Source organism: Pseudoliparis swirei, chromosome 7 (genome assembly GCF_029220125.1).
Source record: "Pseudoliparis swirei isolate HS2019 ecotype Mariana Trench chromosome 7, NWPU_hadal_v1, whole genome shotgun sequence".
NCBI classification, from domain to species: domain Eukaryota; kingdom Metazoa; phylum Chordata; class Actinopteri; order Perciformes; family Liparidae; genus Pseudoliparis; species Pseudoliparis swirei.
In genome coordinates, this window is record NC_079394.1 from 3323498 (window position 1) to 3345663 (window position 22166).

Below are 22166 nucleotides of genomic sequence, written 5' to 3' on the forward strand. Positions count from 1 at the left end.
ACTCCCCGGTCGACACGGCAGAGTCCTTCCGCTTCCTGGGCACCATCATCTCCCAGGACCTCAGTGGCAGCTGAACATCAGCTCCCTCACCAACAGAGCTCAACAGAGGATGTACGTTCTGCGGCAGCTGAAGAAGTTCAACCTGCCAAAGACAATGATGGTGCACTTCTACACCTGCATCATTGAGTCCATCCTCTCCTCCTGCATCACCATCTGGTACGCTGCTGCAACTGCCAGTGACAGAGGCAGACTGCAGCGTGTCATCCGTTCTGCCCAGAAGGTGATTGGCTGCAATCTGCCATCTCTACAGGACCTGTTCGCCTCTAGGACCCTGAGGCGGGCGGGTCAGATTGTGGCCGATCCCTCCCACCCGGGTCACATACTCTTTGAGGTCCTTCCCTCTGGCAGGAGGCTGCGGTCCATCAGGACCAAAACCTCACGCCACAAAACCAGCTTCTTCCCGGCTGCCGTTGGCCTCATGAACAAGGCCCGGACCCCCACCTGACGTGGTCACTTATCCCGCCCCCACACCTCAAGCCTGTGTTATGCACACACTACTTTGCACACTGAACATTGCACATGCACTTTTGCACTCCTGCCCTGCTTTTTGTATTGTAGTACTTATTGTGTTTGTATGTTGTATCTGTTATGTTCATTTTATGTTCACTGTATGCACCTATACACCAGAACAAATTCCAGGTAGGTGTAAACCTACTTGGCAATAAATCCAATTCTGATTCTGATTCTGAAGAGTCCGAAATACACGCAAAGACAAAAAACTGTGACATAATCTCTTATGTATTTCAACACATATTTTATTGTTGGAAAAACAACCCTTCTTTGCCCATGCAGCCTCCTTTGCGGCCTGGTTGGGAAGATGACACTGGCCAGCAGATGAAGTCTAGACGTCTGTGTACAGTTCACTATCGGTCGTTGGCTAAAAATGAAACCTGAGCTGTGCAGCTTCTGTTTCCGCTCCCCTGAGCTGCACCGCTCTGCTCTCACAGTCTCCGGCTTCAGCTCATCCTTCAGTCACGCAATTACAAGTAATTGTTGAAGTTGGTGAACGCTCATACACTTTACATATAAACCTGAGAGCAGGTCTCTATCTCCAAAGTTCAGTAATGTGCCAGTAGACACTTGCGTTATGGCCTTATGGGTGTTAACTGGCACTTGACCAGACTCTCGCTCGGAGCCCGACGCAGAGCCTCAGATGGAGGAGCCGGGTACTCTATACCCCCCTGGGAAGCTGTGCACACCACCACCAACTCCGCCTCCTGGTTACATCACTGCTCGCATCATTCCATGCCTCCTAGGCTTAAGCCCATTACCACGCGCACACAGATGCACTCATGCGCACACAGATGCACTCATGCACTCATGCACGCTCACATGCCGATAGACGTACTAACTTCCAGACTCCTTGGGGTCAGGACATGATCTTAAACTGTTGGTCTCTTATTCTCTACCCATCTTCCGCTTTTCGAGAACCACATATTTGACGGTAGAGAGAATCAGCAGCAGGAAAAGCTGCGATATGTTCCCCTGAGCCACCTCGGTTATTGCTGGTTTTGCCCTTTTGATCCCTTTTGGCATAACTGACTGATTCTAATGCGGTGGTGACAGTCCCTCTCTTTCTCTCTAAGACTCTATTAATCCCGCCCCTGCCTTGTTTCTCTTGCAATCCCCTTTGCTTATCTACTGTTCCATTGGAAATGCGAGGAATTTACAATAGTCTGCATCCTCTCATATTGGGGAGGTTACAGAAACCCTTGTGGTGTTCATCCATCTTTTCCTAATACAGCACGAAGAGGGCTGCAGCATGACCATGAGGCAGATCGCTGTTAGATAAGTGCGAGGTCGTGGTCACTTTTTATTGCTTCTTCTATCTCACTCCTCTACCTGTAGTGGGTGTCGCAGCCAGACAGGTGGCAAGGGGGACATGGTATTTATAGCTCTGAAAGGCTCAGTTCTATCTGTTCCATATGGACCATTCAAGAAACGGCCTCTTTGATGGAAACTGTTCTTCAGCTCACTTAGACAAAGGTAGGCTCTCCGCGCTGTATTTTATGGCTGATGTAATTGGGACTCTTTCTGACAGGAAAGATGCTTTTGTTGATGTCGGCATTGTAAAGTGTCGTTTGAGGTCTCTGCTGGGGAAGAAATACGCTCTATATTGTCGCAGTGGTATGAAGAACAGGGGATTGAGGTTTGCGGGGACATGGAGAGCAAGTCATGACTGATTAGCAGGGTGCACACGTGGCCAATAGGGCCGATGAATAGATGCCATTTTTAGCTGTTGGTCTGAAGTGTCGCACTGGCATCCATGCAAAGGATCAGCAAGGTCTTTATGAATGTTTCAGTTGCTCTCTTTACGGGGTGGGTCTTTGAGCGAGTTGCAAGTACGGATGGACTGATTATCTGTGTGTGTGTGTGTGTGGGCTGCTTATGCAATACTGCAGATTCTTCCAGGAATGTTTTAGAAAATGGATAATAACATGTGTTTTGACATGTCAGAAATGTATGTAAGAAGTTTATGGAAAGGGGATTTTGATAAGCTTTTCACAGTGATGTGTGGTTTTTAAAGAGGAAGTCAGTCAAGCTATGTCACATAACTACCTCTATCTTGTGCTCTGGTTAAGTGCAGAGTTGACAGGTGGTCGAACATGCAACGACACTTTTTTCTCTCTACAATCCTTGAGTAAATATGTTTGAACCCAGCAGATTACACACAGCTCCCTCTGGGCTCCAGAATGACCTAACAGCTACGAGGAATGCCTTTGTGTCTGTCTTTTGTGCTGCCAAGGTAGATGTTTCATCACTTTCCCATTATGTTTTCTGTAAAGCAAAGATGCGATCTATGCATGAAACGGGGAACGGATACAGGGAAAGACAAACAACGAGCGAATAAAGGACAGTGAGCTCATGGGAAGTCTCGCTGTCTTTCTCTCGCTCTCTCTGTGCCGTTACAGAAATAGCTCTGCGGTCCCTTCATTCCTCAGCCTGCGAACCTTGTGTTCTGTCGAGGAGTTTGGCAGACGCGTCTGAATGCTGGTCAGCACAGCTACGGGAGCCTTAACGTAGCCTCCCTCGCCTGGCTGGGCGAGAATTAGACGTACACTGTACCTGCTCTGCTGCCAGTCGCAGTGTCAGTTTCCTGGGATGTGTTATCAATGTGATTTACATTTTCCATGAATATTGACCTCTTTTTTTCTCTCTCTCTGTCTGTCTCTGTCTCTCTCTCTCTAGGGCCCTCTCCATGGATATAGACACAGACTATGAGCGGCCCAATGTGGAAACTATTAAATGTGTGGTGGTGGGGGATAATGCAGTAGGCAAGACCAGACTCATCTGTGCCCGGGCCTGCAATGCCACCCTCACACAGTATCAGCTGCTTGCCACTCACGTGCCAACCGTCTGGGCCATCGACCAGTACCGCGTATGTCAGGAGGTAGGCACACACAGCCAAACACAGTGTGGCCAGAGCCACACATCTCTGGTACACTGGTGGATATGGTACTCAGGCTAATTCTGTTTATTGTTCATATGTATCACAGGTAAAAAAAAAAAACTCTCTCTTTAGGCCTATGCAATACAACTTAATTCTAAAAACGTTGACCATGCAGTTTGACATTGTGCATTGTTTATTTATTTGTTATCCCATCCAGAGTGATTGCATAATGCTTCAATTCCACTCGCAACTATGAAATGAAGCCATGACCTTCTGGCCTGCTTACAGCGATATGTGACTGTTTTTCAGGTGCTAGAGAGATCTCGTGACGTAGTGGATGAGGTCAGTGTGTCCCTGAGGCTGTGGGACACGTTCGGGGATCATCACAAAGACAGGCGATTTGCCTATGGCAGGTGAGCGGACACCTGCTCAGTAACAGGAGCAACTTGTAAGGCTGTGACACAATTTATTTATGCTAATAATTGACCAAATTCACTGTCAGACGTTGAGAATGCAACTCGTCTGTCACACACGCAAACAAATGCCCACATAGCCAAAAGTTTGGTTGAACTCTGCTCCCAAGCTGTTACATCCTTCCTCCACCAGTCGTGATTGGATCATGGCTCTATCCTCTTTATCAAAGCTGCTTTATTGCCATTAAATACAAAGAAAAATGGACAAATACCAATTGAAACAAACGTGATCAAATTTTAAAAGTGAAGATACATTTCAAACATTATTCGACACACACACACACACACACACACACACACACACACACATGCATGTACACATCACACCGGGCAATGAGTTCTCTCAAGGGAGGGTAGATGCACTTTGTGTAACTTGTCACCCTGTCACCTTTTGGCAAGTGTGTCTGCGTGACAGGTTGTGTGTAGTTCAGTTTGAGGCTCAGATTCCCTCCCTTCTGTTGTGTTCTTCCACTCCCTCAGTGTCCGTGCATTTGTACATTGATCTGCCTCTGTCTGTGTGTGTGTGTGTGTGTGTGTCCTGTATGCGTGTCCTGTATGCTTTGTCAGCCTACAGTCAGCTGATTAGACACAGTGCCAGCACAGGTGTTTTCCACCCGCCTGCCTCCCAGGCCTCTGTAGCTCCAGGCACCAACCTCCTCCTGCTCCTCCTCCTCCTGCTCCTCCTCCGCCTCCTCCTCCTCCTCCAGCCTTGTTCGTCCACTCGTTCATCTCGGCCATGGCCTCTCCTCCAACCTGCCCTCAGACTCTCCTCTGCCTCACCTCCTCTCTCCCGCATCTCCCTCATTACCCTGGAACTCAACTTCCGACATTAGCCTCCTCTATACCCTTGACACTTTGAAGGTCCTGAACCTCCCCACACCTTCTTCTACTCTTTAGCCTTTTGTTGACATGCACATTCAAAACATCACATTGTTAGACAATAGCCAGACTGCCACATGCTTTTGTTAGTAGAGGAACTTTCTGGTTGTGAAAACGATCTCAGTCAGAAAATAGGCTGAGACAAACTTAACCTGAGCCAACCTCAACATTTATTTTCAGTCAGCAGAATGTTGTTAGGAAAAAAAAAGTGGTTTTGCTTGTTGCCTAAATAAGCAAAACAATATCTGATTGCTCTGGTAAGTCTGTCTGCAGTAGAGCCATTCATTGCTTTATTGCTGGGGGAGAAGCCGGGGTCAAGGTAGACACAAAGAAACACTAATGAAAACAATCACCTATTATTATTATTATTATTATTATTGGTTAATACAGATTTTATTTTCATCAAAGAAAGAGAAATCAAAGTGAACAATTAACCAATCAAATTTGTCTTTGCCTTGATAATTGATTAATTTCATTTAATGTGGTAAGTAATGTCAGATTGAAATAAAAATATAATATTAATAAAGTACATTATATCAAAAATATTTGTAAAAGTTTATGCTCGTTAATCCAAATACAAATATGGTATGTTTCAAAATAATTTATTTGTTTTTTGTCATTTCTTCTGAAAAGAACATTATTAAGTTGCTGTCCTGTCAAAGTAAATTCATGTCGTGTATCAGAGTGATTTTAAATTATTCTAAAAGAATCTTCAAATGTAATAACAATATTTGTCATGTAACTTTGTAATTCCGCAACATTTGTGTTTGTTTGTGTGTCTATGTATTTTTTATCTTTTTACATAATCTGGCAGTTGATGACCTTTTGTATGGGACAGGCTTAACATTTTTCATGGGCTCATATTTTGGTCCTGTATTGTGCAAACATGAAGGTATACTGGCACAAACGATGTCAATAAAGCCGAGGTTGGACACAAATCATGTAGACACAAAGAACAAAGGCGCATACACATAACATGAACTCAAACAAACTAAACCATGGTAATGATCCTTGCACAGTGCTAATGGCAGTCGTGTGTGTGTGTGTGTGTGTGAGAGATGTGATGTAATGCTTTGGTTGTGTTGTGTTCTTGGAAGCAGGAGCCTTTCAAAGATTACATTAGTGAGAGACAAGTTGGACTATGGAACCTGTGTCACTATGACACTTTAGAAAGTATCTGATATAGTGCTGTGTAATTCAACTTTTAACTTAGGTGCATGTTTGTAATGCAAATTAAGTATTTTTATTCAAGGACGCTTCTTTTTCTAAAGATTTTTAAACACTTGATACTGTTGAATTTTATTCCAAACTGTGGAAATGACCTCTTTGCTGGAGTTTTTACCTGATATGCACAAAGTAAAGTAAATATTGAATATATATATATAAAAGTTAATGAATAAAACAAGCAGATAAGATGTGTTTAAGTGGTGTGTAATGCTGCTCTCAAGTTCAGGATGTGGTTTAGTGCCTCATTTCCTCTAGTGTATTTCGAATACCTGAATAATATATATATATATATTGCTAAAAGTCCTGGTATTGTGCTCCTGGGGTCCAAAGCCCTGTGTTGTTGTGTTGTTTTAAAAAGTAGAACATTTGGGAATTATAGATTATTGCACTGTAATCATTGTACTAGTTCTAAATAATCCGTCCCAATGACAGAGCTTGATTTTACCTAGAAACAGACACGCATGTGTAAACATGCCACGGGCGTACTTATCAGCCCCAGAGAAGAGCTGTAAGTGCTGCTGTGTGTTTGCTCAAACACATTGGTTGAGGAAATGAATTTGTGCGTGTGTGTGTGTGTGTGTGTATCCTGATCTATTCTTAGCCTTCTGTTTGTGTTCCATGTAGCTTTGGAGGGCTTAGGGATATTTACGTAAGAGAGAGAAAGAGAACGAGAGAGATGGGCCACACGGATCACCAGCCCGAAGGCCCTGACAAACACACACACACACACACACACACACACACACACACACACACACACACACACACACACACATGCATCTTGTGACCCCCAGCTTTCTTGATGTCACTGTTGATGCTCCCACAATGCCTTGCAGCAGTCGAAGAAGCTTCTTCTACACACATATCACACCTATTTTTACATAAACTGACAAGATATTCAGTGATTCAGTCCTAACTTCCTTTTTTTCTTTTCTTACTTTTCTGTCACCTTGACTCCGTCAAAGGCCGTATGTCTTCCCTCTGCTGAAATCACTTGCTCTTGACACAATAAATCAGCTTTTTTCCCATCTCATCTATGATCTCTGTTAGGTCCTAAGTGTATATATTAAAGACTTTTTCTATCTCTCCTCTACCTGTAGGTCTGACGTAGTGGTGCTATGCTTCTCACTGGCTAATCCCAATTCCCTGCGCCACGTACGCACCATGTGGTTTACGGAAATCAAGCACTTTTGTCCCCGGACACCCATCATTCTGGTTGGCTGCCAGCTGGACCTGCGCTATGCCGACCTCGATGCAGTTAACCGTGCACGGCGACCCCTAGCCAAGTGAGACGCCTTCTTCATCAGGCATTAACAGACACGTTCAGATAAACATGCACTCCGGTGGCAACATAAAAGTAACTGAATCTCGTCAAATAAGACATTTATAATTGTTCTACTTATCATTGATTGATGTTGTGAAGAAAAAACATGTCTAGATGATGATCTACATTTTTTTACATTAACTTTCACCCAATTATTCCATCATAAAACTATGAAATGGTACTGGTAGTAAAAGGAAAGTAGAAAAATACATGTTGTTAAAGTGAGTTCTCAGAGGAAGACATCACATTGTGTAAACGATTCTCGACTTCCTGCTTCTCTTTTACCTGTACTTTCACTTGTTATCTTTATCTGAACACTGTCGTCTTGACATCTTTATCTCTTCCTGTCCCACAGACCAATCAAACCTACCGATATCCTTCCCCCAGAGAGAGGCCACGAAGTGGCAAAGGAACTTGGGATTCCCTACTTTGAGACCAGCATTGTCGCCCAGTTTGGAGTCAAAGATGTCTTCGACAATGCCATACGAGCCGCCCTCATCTCCCGTCGTCACTTGCAGTTCTGGAAATCCCACCTGAAAAGGGTCCAGAGGCCCCTTCTCCAGGCACCCTTCCTGCCTCCTCGTCCACCTCGCCCCATCGTGGGCATTCCAGACCCGCCTCCCACAGATGGCGACGGCCCCGATTCCCTTTTCTGCCAGCCACTGTGCACAGACGTTCTTTTCCTCCTGCACGGTGGGGCCACTCCCGTGTTTGCACACAAAGTATATCTGGCAACATCCTGCTCTAAGTTCTATGACCTCTTCACCCTTGATATTGGTGGATTATGCATGGGGCCCTGGGGGCTGGAGCAGAAGAGCAAGGAGAACTTGGAGATGGGCGAGGAAGATGAGCAGAGCAGGAGAGGAGCCAAAGAGCAAGCCGGGCGCACCAAGAGCCTGGACATTGATGAAGACGGGGTGGATGGAGGAGTGCAGGGACTGAATCGACCCCAGCTGCTCCAGCAGGGTTCTTTGAGGACTTCCCAGAGTGATAATACGCTCCCCTCTCGAGCCCACGACTCCCTGGGAGCACTGGGGACTGGCCGAGCGCTTTCAGGATGGGGAAGGGGGTTCCTGAGTGTGTGTCTGGAGCTTGTTGACGATCCCATGATGGGACGACCCCGACTCGTGACTGTCGTTGCCATGGATGCGCTTATACAGGAAGAACCATTTAAGGTCTCTATGGACTTTAAATTAACACTGTTTAAAATACAAAACAACATACACTACCGTTCAAAAGTTTGGGGTCACTTAGAAATGTCTTTATTTGTCAAAGAAAAGCACTGTTTTTTCAATAAAGATAACATTAATCAAAAATACACTCTATACATTGTTAATGTGGTAAATGACTCTTCTAGGTGGAAACGTCTGGTTTCTAATGAAATATCTCCAGAGGTGTATAGAGGCCCATTTCCATCAACTATCACTCCAGTGTTCTAATGGTACATTGTGTTTGCTAATCGCCTTAGAAGACTAATATCTGATTAGAAAACCCTTGTGCAATTATGTTAGCACAGCTGAAAACAGTTATGCTGGTGATATAAACTATACAACTGGCCTTCCTTTGAGCTTGAAGTTTGAAGAACAACATTAATACTTCAAATATTAATCATAATTTCTAACCTTGTCAATGTCTTGACTATATTTTCTATTCAATTTTCAATTCATTTGATAAATAAAAGTGAGTTTTCATGGAAGACACAAAATTGTCTGGATGACCCCAAACTTTTGAACGGTAGTGTATTCTCATATTATTGTGCCATGTGTATATTTGACTTGTGAATTTGTTCTGGTTTCAGGCAGTGCTTCAGTACCTGTACACGGGCAGCCTGGACGAGAGCCGAGGGGATCTGATGCAGGTGGCCACCATCGCTGAGCTGCTGGAGGTGTTTGACCTGCGGATGATGGTGGCCAATATTCTCAACAGAGAGAGTTTCATGAACCAGGAGATCACCAAGGCTTTCCACGTCCGCAGGGCCAACCGCATCAAGGAGTGTCTCAATAAAGGCAGCTTTGCTGGTAAACCAATGTGCCAACCACATACAGCGCGCCACTATACTGTCAGTAGCATTGGTTATTGTCGATGTGTTCCACCATTAGGTGTGTGTCTGTAGATGTGTGTGAGAGTGGGAATCGTGGAGGATTCTGAAAGCTGATGAGGAGAATGCGCGAGAAAGACATTAAAACTTGGCTCATGTCCAGCATTCTTTCTCAGTCTCTGGAAATGTACATCCTGCATATGTACATTTTGATCACATGCTTTCCATTTTATATGTTGTGGGTTACCTGGTTCTGAAGTCCTTTTCAAGGGACCAGGTGATTTGTCTTTGGTTCACTCGCGTGTGCTTCCTGTGCGTCCCTGGTGTTGTGTGCTCCCCTAAGCTGTTATGTATGATGTCACAGCTGAGATAAGCTGTCTCTGAACAAAGCCTATCTCACATTCACTTCTCTATAATGTATCTGTTGTCTTCCTGATTATAGTAATGGGAATCTTCATCTGAAGTGCTTCTAGGGATTATATTGATACATTTTGCAGGAACAAAACTGCATGATCAGGTTTAGCCTATTGCAACAATAATACACACATACAGCGCCTGTGTTCCTTATCAACACTTCCTCTACCGACGCTCTAGTCCAGATTCCACACCGGATTTACTCCATGACCTACTGCCCTGTATCTGCTCTCATTCCTTTACTCTGTGTCAAAGGCTGTTCTGCCCTGCGGTGGTCAATTTATCTCTGTGTCTGTCTGTCTGGATGTCTGCCTTGTCTGTCTTTCCCCCTCTGTAGCTTGGGCTTCTGTGGCACTCCGAGAGATGAATGCTCTTTTCCCACCCCGGTTTTAGATGTGGTGTTTCGACTGGACGACGGCTGCCTCCCGGCCCACAAGCCCCTGCTCATCTCCAGCTGCAGCTGGATGGCCGCCATGTTCCGAGGCTCTTTCATGGAAAGCTACATTGAGGAGGTGAGTTCAGACGCACCGGGATGAGCTTCAAGGTGGAGTCACCTGAAAGCTTTTAGCAGGGATTTAGTTTCTGTTTTCTGAATCCTGGGAAGGTAACTCGGGTCAGTCTTTCGGGGCAACCTAAGCACACTCCTGTAACATCTGGTAAAAGAAGTGAGTCAGCAAAGGTCACCAGGTTGCTTGGATAAGATGTCTTACCCTCCTGACATTATAAATCCTGCAAACGGGTGTCTTGTTTTTATTGTGTGCTTCTAGTGTGTGAAGGTTCACAGGCCTTTTATCAGATTGACCCACAAACCTTTGTTTCACCTGCAAATGCGGTCGTAACTCTGCAATTACGAGGTCCCTGAAGGCCTTGCACACATAATGAGTACACAGTGAATTAAAATGTACATGTGCGACTTGGACTTGGACTCAAGTCACATTTAAGTCTTACAGAGTTTTGTTAGACGAGGATGCTGTGTTAAGTTACAGTAGAGAATAAGATATCATGAGTGGATACAGTGGAATTGTGTAATAGTTTATGGTTATTATTGCATACCTAATAATTGTGTTATTTTTCCCTCTTGCATTGATATCGCCTGTTTTAAAGTGATTACATATCAAACAACTAATCAATGCTGACATTGTGCAAATAGATAAAGGAGTGCTGATAATACAGTAGCCCTGCTTGACCTGGTCTTGCCCCTTAAAGATTTGAGACTTGACCTGAGGACTTGTGAGCGTCTCTGACACAGACATACTTTCTTTTGTTGCCATTGTGATAGCATAACTAGGATGTTTCACTAACCTGTCTTAGTACTCAAAGTAAGGCCGTATTAGTCCCTCTTTTGAGGTCAGCACTGGTGCAAGTGATGGGTCTGGTTTCTTCAGGTGTGCTCTCTTTCACCTGAGTTCAGCTTCTGGATGCTTGGTGCTTTTCATGTGCGTGTGCACGGACTTGACCTAATCAGAGAGGAAGTTCATCTCTCCGTCTGTCTTTAAGTCGCCTCCCTCTGGGCTGTGTTGCCGAACCAGATCCTCTGGGGTATGATTACTTTCACGGTCAGTCAGGTTAGGTTACATAGATTCAGGCCCTCAGAAGGATTGGAAGTAATCAGAGAGGGACATACAAGGAATACAGATGTTGTGCATCCAGTTTTAGGTGTAAAGCTCGAAGGCATGTTGGAAGAAGAAAAGTAAACCGTTTAGTTTGTGTGTGTTTCCACGCGGATGGCCTGGATTTTATTCCAGAACACACCATGTGAGTGGGTGTGAAACGATCCATTGCGGCAATTGTGAACGGTGGTGAGCACAGGACACCAGCGTCACTGAGGGGGCACAGTGTTCGGTGCCGATGGGCTGCCGGTGTCTATGGTTACTCTAAATGGTTCATGTTGTGGCTATTGTGGCATTGTTTATGGAAACGAGCTGGCACAGCATAGAAGGCAGGTGTGCCGGAGACAAAGAGTCAAAGGCCGACTGCACAATGAAACTGTCGGCACTTGTGTTGATGAGTGTATTCAGTACATTTTGCATGTAAATGTATCTGCATTTTTATGTGGGTATTAAATCCAATACATTGGCTAGCTGCCCATTGCCAGATTGTCCGCTGTCCTAAATGATGTATGTCCTCCTTAACGGGCAAAGATATGAAGTGTTGCTAATGCACAGATTGCATTTACAGAATTTCTATGACATCGACTCGCAACATATCGTGTTCACCTTGAGGCACTCGTCTTAACGGATAAAGGCTATTTTGAAAAGTAGTGTCGGTAGTTGTGAGTAGAAATGCTTCCTAAAACACTGGTCCTTTGTAGAAGCAGAGCATTTAGAGCAGGGGTCAGGAACCTTTTTGACTGGGAGAGCCATAAAAGCCAAATATTTCCAAATATATTTCGTTGAGAGCCATATATAGTACTTTTAACGTATCATTTTAATGCGACTTCTGGTGCTGCATGATGCTAGGGGGGGGGGGGGGGGTAAAGGGTAATCTGGCACGATAGAGAAAATTACAGGGTGGCGGGTGGAGATTTTTTTTTTCTCAACTCAAAATTGTCTGGGAGACATATGCCATCATCGGAAGAGCCATATATGGCTCGCGAGCCATAGGTTCCCGACCCCTGATTTAGAGCAACAGCTTCAACAAAAACCACAACTGTGACACAGCAGACGGTCCAGTTCTGTTCAGTGACTCGAAAAGAGAATCCAGACTGGTGAGAATATTAAGAGATGTGGGAACGGAGATTTACTAAATATAAGTAAAGAATCTATAATTGAGAAGATACATCTTTGAGTCATTTACTTTATGCAGGGTAATATACTTGGAGATATCCAAAATAAACCTAATTGATTTCCACAAAATGTATCAAATTAAACAAGTGTGTTTTCATCATTTTACGACACAACAGTTAATGTGTTATGTTTATGAACAGAATATAGCATCTTTTATCATATTGCATCTGTTCTCTTCGGTTTAGGAAGATCATTATATAAATATATGATATCATAATTCATCAAACCTGAGACTTCCACCGTGAGAGTAGCGTGTGATCAGCGGTTCTATTTACATGCTCACATCACACTTCTCAGTATTTTTAGATTCACACATTTCAGCTGCGATGCTGTTTTGCGATAACGTGACTAGTTCAGTGCAGAAAAGTATTAAGATATCTATTTCCAACTAATTTATTTTCATTATCAGCATTATTACTTGGTTGTATCGACATTGTAGACGCCTTACACAATGAGCATGTCGTATTTAAAATCGATGGTGTAGTATTCAAGCACTAGGAAACAAAAGGCAGGTTTAGTGTCTGTTTCATTATATATCTCACTGCTCAGTGGGTTGTGGTGGTCCACACCTGGATTAGGCTCTTTGGTGTGTACCACCATCTGCATCCCAGTGGAGTAATACACATTAAACACTCAATCATGTCCTTTTTTCCACTGCAGAGGAAGAATGATGTCTAGTTTCTTAATCTTTCTCTTTAACTCTGTGCCTGATCTGTGGTGGCGGCTGTATGATTCACTGCTTTTCCCTCACCCACACATTATTTTGAGTTTTGACTATTTTACACTCATTACATCTTTAAATGTGCACTTCGTTTTAAGCCCTTCGAAGACTGATATATCTCATTTACGCCCTTTTTCTTTTACTTTGTGTAATTAGATTTCATCATTGCTTTCTCTCTGAGCAGAAGGTTTATTTATTTGCACAAATACACATGTAGAAAAAGACGGGAACAATGGAACCACATTTGCACATTGTTCAGGAGAGGTTAGAAACAGAAAATGGCTCTTGAAGATACCTCTACTATTATATATTAATAATTAAATAACACATAAAAAAAGGAGAAACAAAAATGGCTTAATCCAGTTTTCGTAGCAGTTATACAAAAATTTATAACATTTTAAGTCTGCAAGTTAAGATGCAATACAATACATTCCAGGAAGTGTTCTAAAACCGTGCTACTTAAAGTCCTTTATGGGTTTACAATAAAGTAAACTTGTGCTAAACTTTTTATTGAGCTCTAAGACGGCAGAACGAGGGGACGAAAGAACCATGTCAGCACAGCTGATGGGTCTTTTCCATTCTGTGGATATGCCCACTCATTAATATTTCCGGGCCCCAGCTGGGGCTTCACGTTCTGGAGACCACCCGAGTCTTGGTGCCGTAACGAGAGGTCGCGCCAAGCTGACATTTTCCTAATTGGCCGGGTGGAAGAGCGTCTCGATGGGGACACTCAGAGCTCCTGGAGGGGGCAGGTCATCACCTCCATGATCACCTGCCTTCCTTTGGTCCTTGTGTATAAACGGCATCACCTGCCACTGACTTTCTGTTGGCTGTTTGTCCGACTCTCCGAAAATAGGACCATTAAAAGGTCTTGCTCTTGTTATTATTTGATGTATATAACTGTGTGTTATAAGCGTGTCAGTGGGCTACACTGAAAAGCAGCATGGCCAGTGCCTTTTGCAGCGATGGTCTGATGCTAGGGCGACATCTAGTGGTTGTTGCAAGTGTTTTTTTTATTTTTATGATGGACTGGTTCTGCACTTTTGCCCCACCAAAAACTAGATGTTGTTTGACTCTAATAATACAATCATGTCTAGCTGTGCATGTCTGCAGTGGTCTAGGCATCACTAATAGTCACATACCTACATACGCCTACATCTGTATGTCCTCTGTTCATATATTATTGCAATTCATTATTAAGAGCATACTCTCTTAGAACATAGTTAGTCTGAGTGTCTCATTTGTGAAAAGAGTCTGATAGGGGGGCCTGTGTGTGCTTCTGGGTGTTACGCTAAGCCATAATGCTCGCATCACTAGGCCCCAGACAGCGCTTTCATCTGAGCCTCGATCAAAAAGACTGCTACCAGAACAGCACGTCCTCTGCCCCAAATGTACTCCACACTTAATTGTTACTGTATTTTTTGCACCCCACCCCATTTCTAGCTTTTGCACTTACACTCATTTAGCATATACTTGCCAACATATCATTTTGTCTTTTAAATTCTCATGAAAATGAACGTCTATATATTTGTATCCATTGATTTCCAGCCCTTCTTTACTCATGTTTTTTGTTGTTGTTTTGTTTCTCTTGCACCATTTTCCAGGTATCCATTCCCAACACCAGCGCAGCCTGTATGCGCGGGGTGTTGGAGTTCCTGTACTGCGGTCTGCTGACACCCTCTCCTGGTCTGGAGCCCATTGAACTTATTATCCTCTCCAACCGTCTGTGTTTGCCACGCCTGGTCGCCCTCACAGGTAAAGACCCTGTCGAGTTAGAAATGTTGCAAAGAGAGCCTCCTACTTGAGTTTCTACATTTGAATATATGTTGCAGAATATGGTTTTAATTAAACTTTATCAGGCATAAACTACCTTTTCATCAATGACCCAGCAGATTGTAGGTGCAGTGAGTTGATGCTCGTTGCAGACTGATTTACGACTAGGAGATAACTAGGGGATGTGTCAGCCCATGCCAGTGTTGCAATGAAACGTGTCATATTGACATTATTGTGTGCATTGTATGCATCCCCAGAGCAGCATGCGGTGGATGAGCTTCTCCAGTTGTCAGCAAAAGGAGGAGACATTGACGGACAAGTGTTGGCTTACCTCGAGCTCGCACAGGTCTGTCCCTTTTTCTTCTCCTCCTTTATTTCACCCTGAAATGTTTAAAGGCCTCTTCTCTCACAGCTGCACTAACTACTTTCTGCGTGTTTTTGTTTGTTTGCAGTTCCACAATGCCAAGCAACTATCAGCTTGGTGTCTTCATCACATCTGCACTAATTATAATAGCATCTGCCGCAAGTTTCCCAAAGACATGAAGGTCATGTCAGCAGGTACGGGCCCCTCGCCTCTCTCGGCCCTGATGGTCTGCATCTCCCAAACCCCTTTCATACTTGCAGCTTTCCCTTCAGAACAACTCTTACAGAGTTTACTTTGCACTGCTCGTTTGAAAAGAAGTAAGTGTTCTGGGTTAAGCACACTGCAAAGGAATTACGGCACGCTGTGACTTGTTCATAGCAAGCATCAGATTTCAGTGGGGGAGATAACATTTGGAAACTAGAATGGGCACTCGGTAGAGCGCATACCTTCGCATATCACAAGATTGGGCATTGAATTATGAACATTTTGGCATTAGTTGCATGACAAATGGATAAAAAATTGACCATGCTATGGTAAAAATAAGATTTTGACCTTGTCATGACCTTGACCCGATCGATCCTAAAATCTAATCAAATGGTCCCCGGATAATAACCAATCATCCCACCAAATTTCATGCGATTCAAGAAGAGTTTGACCTTTTCATGACCTTGACCTTTGATCCGATCGATCCCAAAATCTAATCAAATGGTCCCCGGATATTAACCAATCATCCCACCAAAATTCATGCGATTCGGTTTAATACTTTTTGACTTATGCGAATAACACGCACGCACGCATACAAATACACGGCGATCAAAACATAACCTTCCGCAATTTCAATGCAAAGGTAAACAAGCAAGGAAGCTAAAACATACATAAATAGTAGTGAAACACATGAGCCTCTCACGAGCATAGCGAACGAAATATGACTTGCAATATCCATCTTTGTGTTTCATGAAGGCGTGAATACATTTCACACACATTTTATAAAGAGTTAGTTATAATGTGACCATGGGGAAGCCCAACTACGACTCGAATGAGAATCACTTTGATCTCATGGGTTTTATGGGTAACCTTGTGTGACCTCTCCTTATTCCCTTATCCTTACACCTTGACATCACTGTTAATTGTTTCTATATTTCACCTTTTTATGACTTTATTCTTACAGTCACTTAATGCGCACCAATAATTGTGGATGTTGATTTGGTTCCTTTCTTTTTCAGTGCGTATCTGAATTGAGACCTGAAATCCTTCCTATCTATTTTTTAAAAAGTCCCCTTTTCTGTACATGTCTTTGTCCCTCTCTCTGTAGACAACCAGAAGCACTTTGAGAAGCAGCGCTGGCCTCCTGTGTGGTTCCTGAAAGAGGAGGACCGCTATCTGCGCTCACAGAAGGAGCGTGAGCGTGAGGAGGAGATCTTGCGCAAGCAGCACACCAAACAGGGTTGGTGTTTCTGGAGGCACCCCTCGTCCTCTCCGCACGTTTCCTAGAGGGTTTCCACCATTTGCATCTTCATCCAGACCTGGGTCTATCCAGGATAACTAATCAATGCCCCTCCCCAGGCCCCACCCTCGACTCATACAGTGGAGGTCGATATTGAACCCTCTGTCATCAGTAGATAAGTAGTGCTACTGTGCCTGAATGTCAGCATGTTTGAGGGAATGTATGTGCCTCTTTATAATTGCGGGGGACTTCATGAGTGCATTGTCGTATGCTTCTCTGACAAGTGTGTACTTAACTGAAGGTTCTGTGCATAGATGTGCGAGTGTATGTTTGCAGTTGGCATGACTGATTGATGCTTTTGACTCGAGTCCTCCAGATGCCCTGATCTATAAGGGCCTGTGCAGCCGCTTGTCCCCGACACAAGAGCTCTGTCCCTGCACCAGCACTCCCAGTGTCCCAGCCTTTGAGTGATTGGACTGGGAGCAAGGGCTCTCTATTTATCTCAGTCTCATTCCTTCACATTGACCTTAAGACTCTTTCTCATTGACCACTGCAGCTCCTCTCGGGGAGCTCACCTCTGCCTTCACCTCTACGTAGACTGTTAGTTTGCACACAGACTGGTGCAAAAGATCCACCCCTCTAAAGCCAGCACTGGATTCCCAGGAACCTGACTACTACCAGGACGTGTCGAGAACCGTGATGCCATTGCAACGACGGGACTGCTCAAGAGCCCAGGTTTGGGTGAAAGGGCAACCAATTGTTAGCAAGGTGGTGTCGTCTAGTCAGAAGGCTCGATCTTTTAGCCTCCAGTCTAGTCCTGAAGTGGCCCTTGGTGTCCATCATCAACCCCTGCTCTTCCAACCCCCTTCTCCTGCACACCACACGTGCATAAAAAGCATAAGACAAGCTCTCCTTGATGCACCTCAGAGACTTTCAGAGTGACCACTCTATAGCAATGATGGGGCTAAAGAGGGCTAGCCTTACTTGATACCTCTGCCATTGAGGACTGATGGATGCGGCATTAAACAAATGCGCTTGTTACTTCGTCCACGACCACTTGGTTGCGTCAAAGCACCTCCGCCAGCCTGCCTTTACACCCCTACACCACTAGGGGCAGCACTGCTCAGGGCCCTGGCACTAACCTTCACACTAAGTAACATTAGTTTTTGTGCCTGTGATTGCTTCACTCAAGTTTCAGTTATGAAGATCAGTATAAGTCCTTACAGTGTTATGAGAAAGGTGAAGCACAGCGTTTTAGTGCTTTTAGAAACAGACGGATGGATCTTCACCTGTACTGGATACCAAAGCTGTGATTATTTTGATCTTTCTTCCTCACTTTCTCAATTTCTGCTTCCTTGCTTCTTTTGGAAAGAGGGCATTGAGGAAAAAAGAGAACGTGGCTCGTGGGATAAGTAGGCAGTATGATGAGGGATTTGAACCCCTGCTCCTGGTGGTGTCCGTGCTGTCAGAAAAATACGGCTGTCAATGCTGGACGTTGCCTTCCATTTCTCCTGATGGAATTGAAAATGGTGCTTGAGTCACAATGAGAGTGTCCACATGAACACACAGACACACACTAAGAGTCTGTCTAGCTGTTACGTGTTTACCTGCAATGAACGGGCAGAATACTCATGATGGTATTCAAGTGACGAATTTGTTGAACTCAAATTATTTTGCTCTGTCTGTAAAAGGTAATAAATAGGTCACTGATTTTAATATGTGTAGATTTATGCCTTTACAAACAGTGGTTACAACTTTGAAATGTCTGGAACTGCTTTTGAATTAAAAAAAACAGTGTGATCTGTTTTGCCTCCTTGGAAACCAGGAAAATTATATTCCCTTGGATTAAATTTGCGTTGTTGTCTCAAAGGAACGGCATATGAGAGCAAATAAGATTTTCTCGTTAAGAGTGCTAATTTCTTGGAGCTTTAGCACTGAATGTGAAAACGAGACCTTGTGGGGGATTTGCACATCATTCTATTTGAGGCTTTGCGCCCCTTAGCTTTACCTAAATCCAACAATAGGAGATGGATGGATCGCGTGAGACGCGTTGTGCGTTCTGCCGTTCTCAGTGGAAGGCGCGTTAAAGTAATTGTCGGCTACCGAAATAGAAGTCAGACAGGATATCACGAGACCCAAGTGAGAATTGAGCTGATTCCTCCGTCGGCATTAGATGCAACCTACACCATGTGGAATTACTTTGGATATTTCAAACTCATCCCTGTGCAGAGCTTTGGGAATTTAGAAATAAAACCTACAGAGGAAAAAGTTGGGAGACAGTTTTTGATGGCTATCCATGGCCTCCTTTTGGTTCCCCATAGAAGGGATGGCTATTAACATTTGTCTTATTGATGACCCATTAAGCCTCTTATCTTGGTCTGTGTGCCTTATAGTTGGATAAAACTAAAAACCAGCCACATGGTAGTTCCAACCTGCAGACAGGTTCTGCAGTGGTGGACATGATACAGTTAGAATGCTCTGGTTGGTTGCTTTATGCACTCTAAGCCCTTATCCTTCTTGAGGGGACTCCTGTTGAGAATCGTAAGGCCTGTGGCTTGTTTTGAAGCAGACTTAAATTAAACTTCTTTTAGAGTCTCGAACAGTAGATTGGTCAAAACCTATGGCTTTGATCAGTATGTTTTTTTAAACTGGTAATTATTTCTATGTAGAAGGACTCTCTACTCACCAGGTGATTGAGAGGAAGCGATTCAATTGAGTAGCAGGTTGATTACTGTATGGAAACTTTAAAGTCACGGACTTTGAGAAAGCAAAGCTTTTTAATGAGCACTGGCTGGCCTGTGTGCTGGAGGAGTACAACCACTTTTGTAATGTGGTTAATTTGCATGGTGACCTCACTTGTTAGAATATCGAATGCACTTTCTTCCTTTTTTTGGATCTACGACTATACCTTTCTGTGCTTAGCATGAATTGCTCCTTATATAACATTCATTTTGTAAACCTGATGATTGTAGCATGATATTTCCACTTCTTCAGAATTTCCCACAACTTGCTCAGCGAGTAGCTGAATTACATAACTTGTTCAGCTTCTTGGTTAACGTCTAGCTCTGAACCACTCAGCAGCTCTCGTCCTGCTTTGTGGCTTAATGCACAACGTTTACGAAGTAAGCTCGGCACAGCTCAAGGTAGCACCAGTAATTAAACATTATTAAATGAAATGCCTCGGTATTTGCTTTAAAAAGAAAAAAGCAGAGGATCTGTTGATGCTGTTACGGTAGTTACTCCAATAAATCTTATTCTTGTGACTTAAGATATTGGGCGTTAAATTGAAAATCCATAAAAAGCTAAATTTCAATCAAGATCAAGTATTGTAATGCTCATTTTCAAGAATGTCCTTAATGGTTGAAAGCCAAATGTAATGTTTGTGTTAAGCCCTGTGTGTATTGACATGTGTCTGGAGCTCAGAGAGGTTTCTGTATACAGCAGTGCTCCTTCACCTTTGGGTCGGGACCCTATCGGGGTCACTTGGTATGCAAAATTGAATTTTAAACTCAAATGACCATATTTAATAAATGAAACATGTTATGTTTAAAATATATATTGCTACAACATTTATTTGGATATTTTAACTTCCAGTTAATGACAGCTTGAGTATTCGATAATCATTGGTGTGAATTCAGAGTTGTGGGTAAAATAAATGGAGTCAAAAGGGGGAGGGGCCGAGAAGCAACATTTTAAACTTAGCTCAATATTTTCTCCCCACTGACTCCTACTGGCCAAAGTCACTTTATGCTGTAGAGTTGTGTTCTTCATCAGGCTCGTCTTGTCCTATCTGAACACGTCCTTTTTACTGTAACATTCTCCTTATTTATCTTAGGGGGAGCACATATGTTTAATTAGAGAGCTTTCTTTAATGCACAGTATCTTAGTTACTGGCTATTTAGGTCACAGTGCGAACTTCCAATGATAACACAGATATGGAGCTTTACAAGTTCAGTATGTAATATCTTCGATACTAAAGCTGCTTTAATTAGAAATGACCAAGAAACCCAGAAAACCAGCAGTTTTGAACAAATGTTTTTGCACACATTCAGATGCCTGCACTTTCTATTATGTAGCCTAATACAACTTTTGTAATACATATTTTCTTTATATTTAACAGTTTTCTTAATGAAAATGTAAATATCTTATTACTTTTCCACTTTCTTGTGATCCGTTTCTCTCTAAGCCAAATTCAAAAGTATAACCTATTGCTTCCACTATTTAGCTGCAATGTACTATGTTGAAATCATGCATGAAGTCAGTTTATTCTAGTTTGGGGAACTGGTTGGAATAATGGCATATGTTTGCTGTGACAACTATATCAATATATATATATATATATATATGTAAATATATATAAATATGTAAATATATAAATATATATGTATGTATATATATATGTACATATATATGTGTATATATATATGTACATATATATATGTATATGTGTAAATATATATTACGCTTTAATGAATATAGTTGTTATCCAAAGTACAGTACAGTGTTATAAATCTGGATTGAACCTGTTCACAATACTGTATCTACAGTGTTTATTAATTTGGTGTATAAATGGGATTTAATGGGCGGAGAGGCCCAGGACGGGGATAGTGTTGATATAGAAATACATGGTGTGATTAGCCCCTGGTTTATACTGTCATTTTTAAGTGGATCGTATATCCTTTATATTTTCGTTATGTTTGTTTCCATTGACTCATGAGTTTTATTAACATTTACTGCTCATGTTATGTTGTGTATTACAAAAAAGGCAAAAGAAAGAGTCCACCACACTCACCATCTATTAAGGGCTTTCAAGAAAATATACCACAATCAGAATGTTTTGCTCTTTTTGCGAAAATGTTTTGAAACTAAAAATGTATAAGATTTTTTTAACCACTGTGATTTGTACAACATTTGAAGTAGTTTTTTCTCCTTTTTTGCCATTTCAGTATTTTGATGTTTGACATGGATTTTATTAAAAATGTAAATCTTTTAAACTTGTCTCATGTGTTTGTTGTTATTGTGTGTTCTCCTGAATCATTCATTGACTCTGATACCTAAGTTAGTTGTTCCACTAAATGTTACTTAATTTTAACTTGCGATTCAATAAAGAGTTGGTCATCTAGATTTAAATCATTAAGTAATTAACTGATGGTCTCAGTTCAAATTCACAACAAAGAATATTGATCTGGATAGTTCCACATTTTCAAATGTTTTCTCATGCAGAACTGTCTGTAGTATATATATAGATAGTTCCACATTTTCAAATATTTAT

At 42.7% G+C, this 22166-nt stretch overlaps 1 protein-coding gene across 6 annotated transcripts in view; it reads left to right on the forward strand.

Moving 5' to 3' along the window:
* The window catches only part of rhobtb4 (Rho related BTB domain containing 4), a 37839-nt gene extending 15947 nt beyond the window's left edge, over positions 1-21892 (forward strand). For all 6 annotated transcript variants that reach the window (XM_056418694.1, XM_056418693.1, XM_056418690.1 and 3 more), the window contains 10 exons: positions 3250-3451; positions 3761-3864; positions 7131-7316; positions 7710-8529; positions 9153-9372; positions 10200-10318; positions 14918-15068; positions 15344-15432; positions 15539-15644; positions 16763-21892. In XM_056418694.1, coding sequence (XP_056274669.1) covers positions 3260-3451; positions 3761-3864; positions 7131-7316; positions 7710-8529; positions 9153-9372; positions 10200-10318; positions 14918-15068; positions 15344-15432; positions 15539-15644; positions 16763-16941 — 2166 coding nt within the window. In that variant the 5' untranslated portion in view covers positions 3250-3259 and the 3' untranslated portion in view covers positions 16942-21892. The remainder of the gene's footprint in view (positions 1-3249; positions 3452-3760; positions 3865-7130; positions 7317-7709; positions 8530-9152; positions 9373-10199; positions 10319-14917; positions 15069-15343; positions 15433-15538; positions 15645-16762) is intronic.
* Positions 21893-22166: the final 274 nt, after the last annotated feature.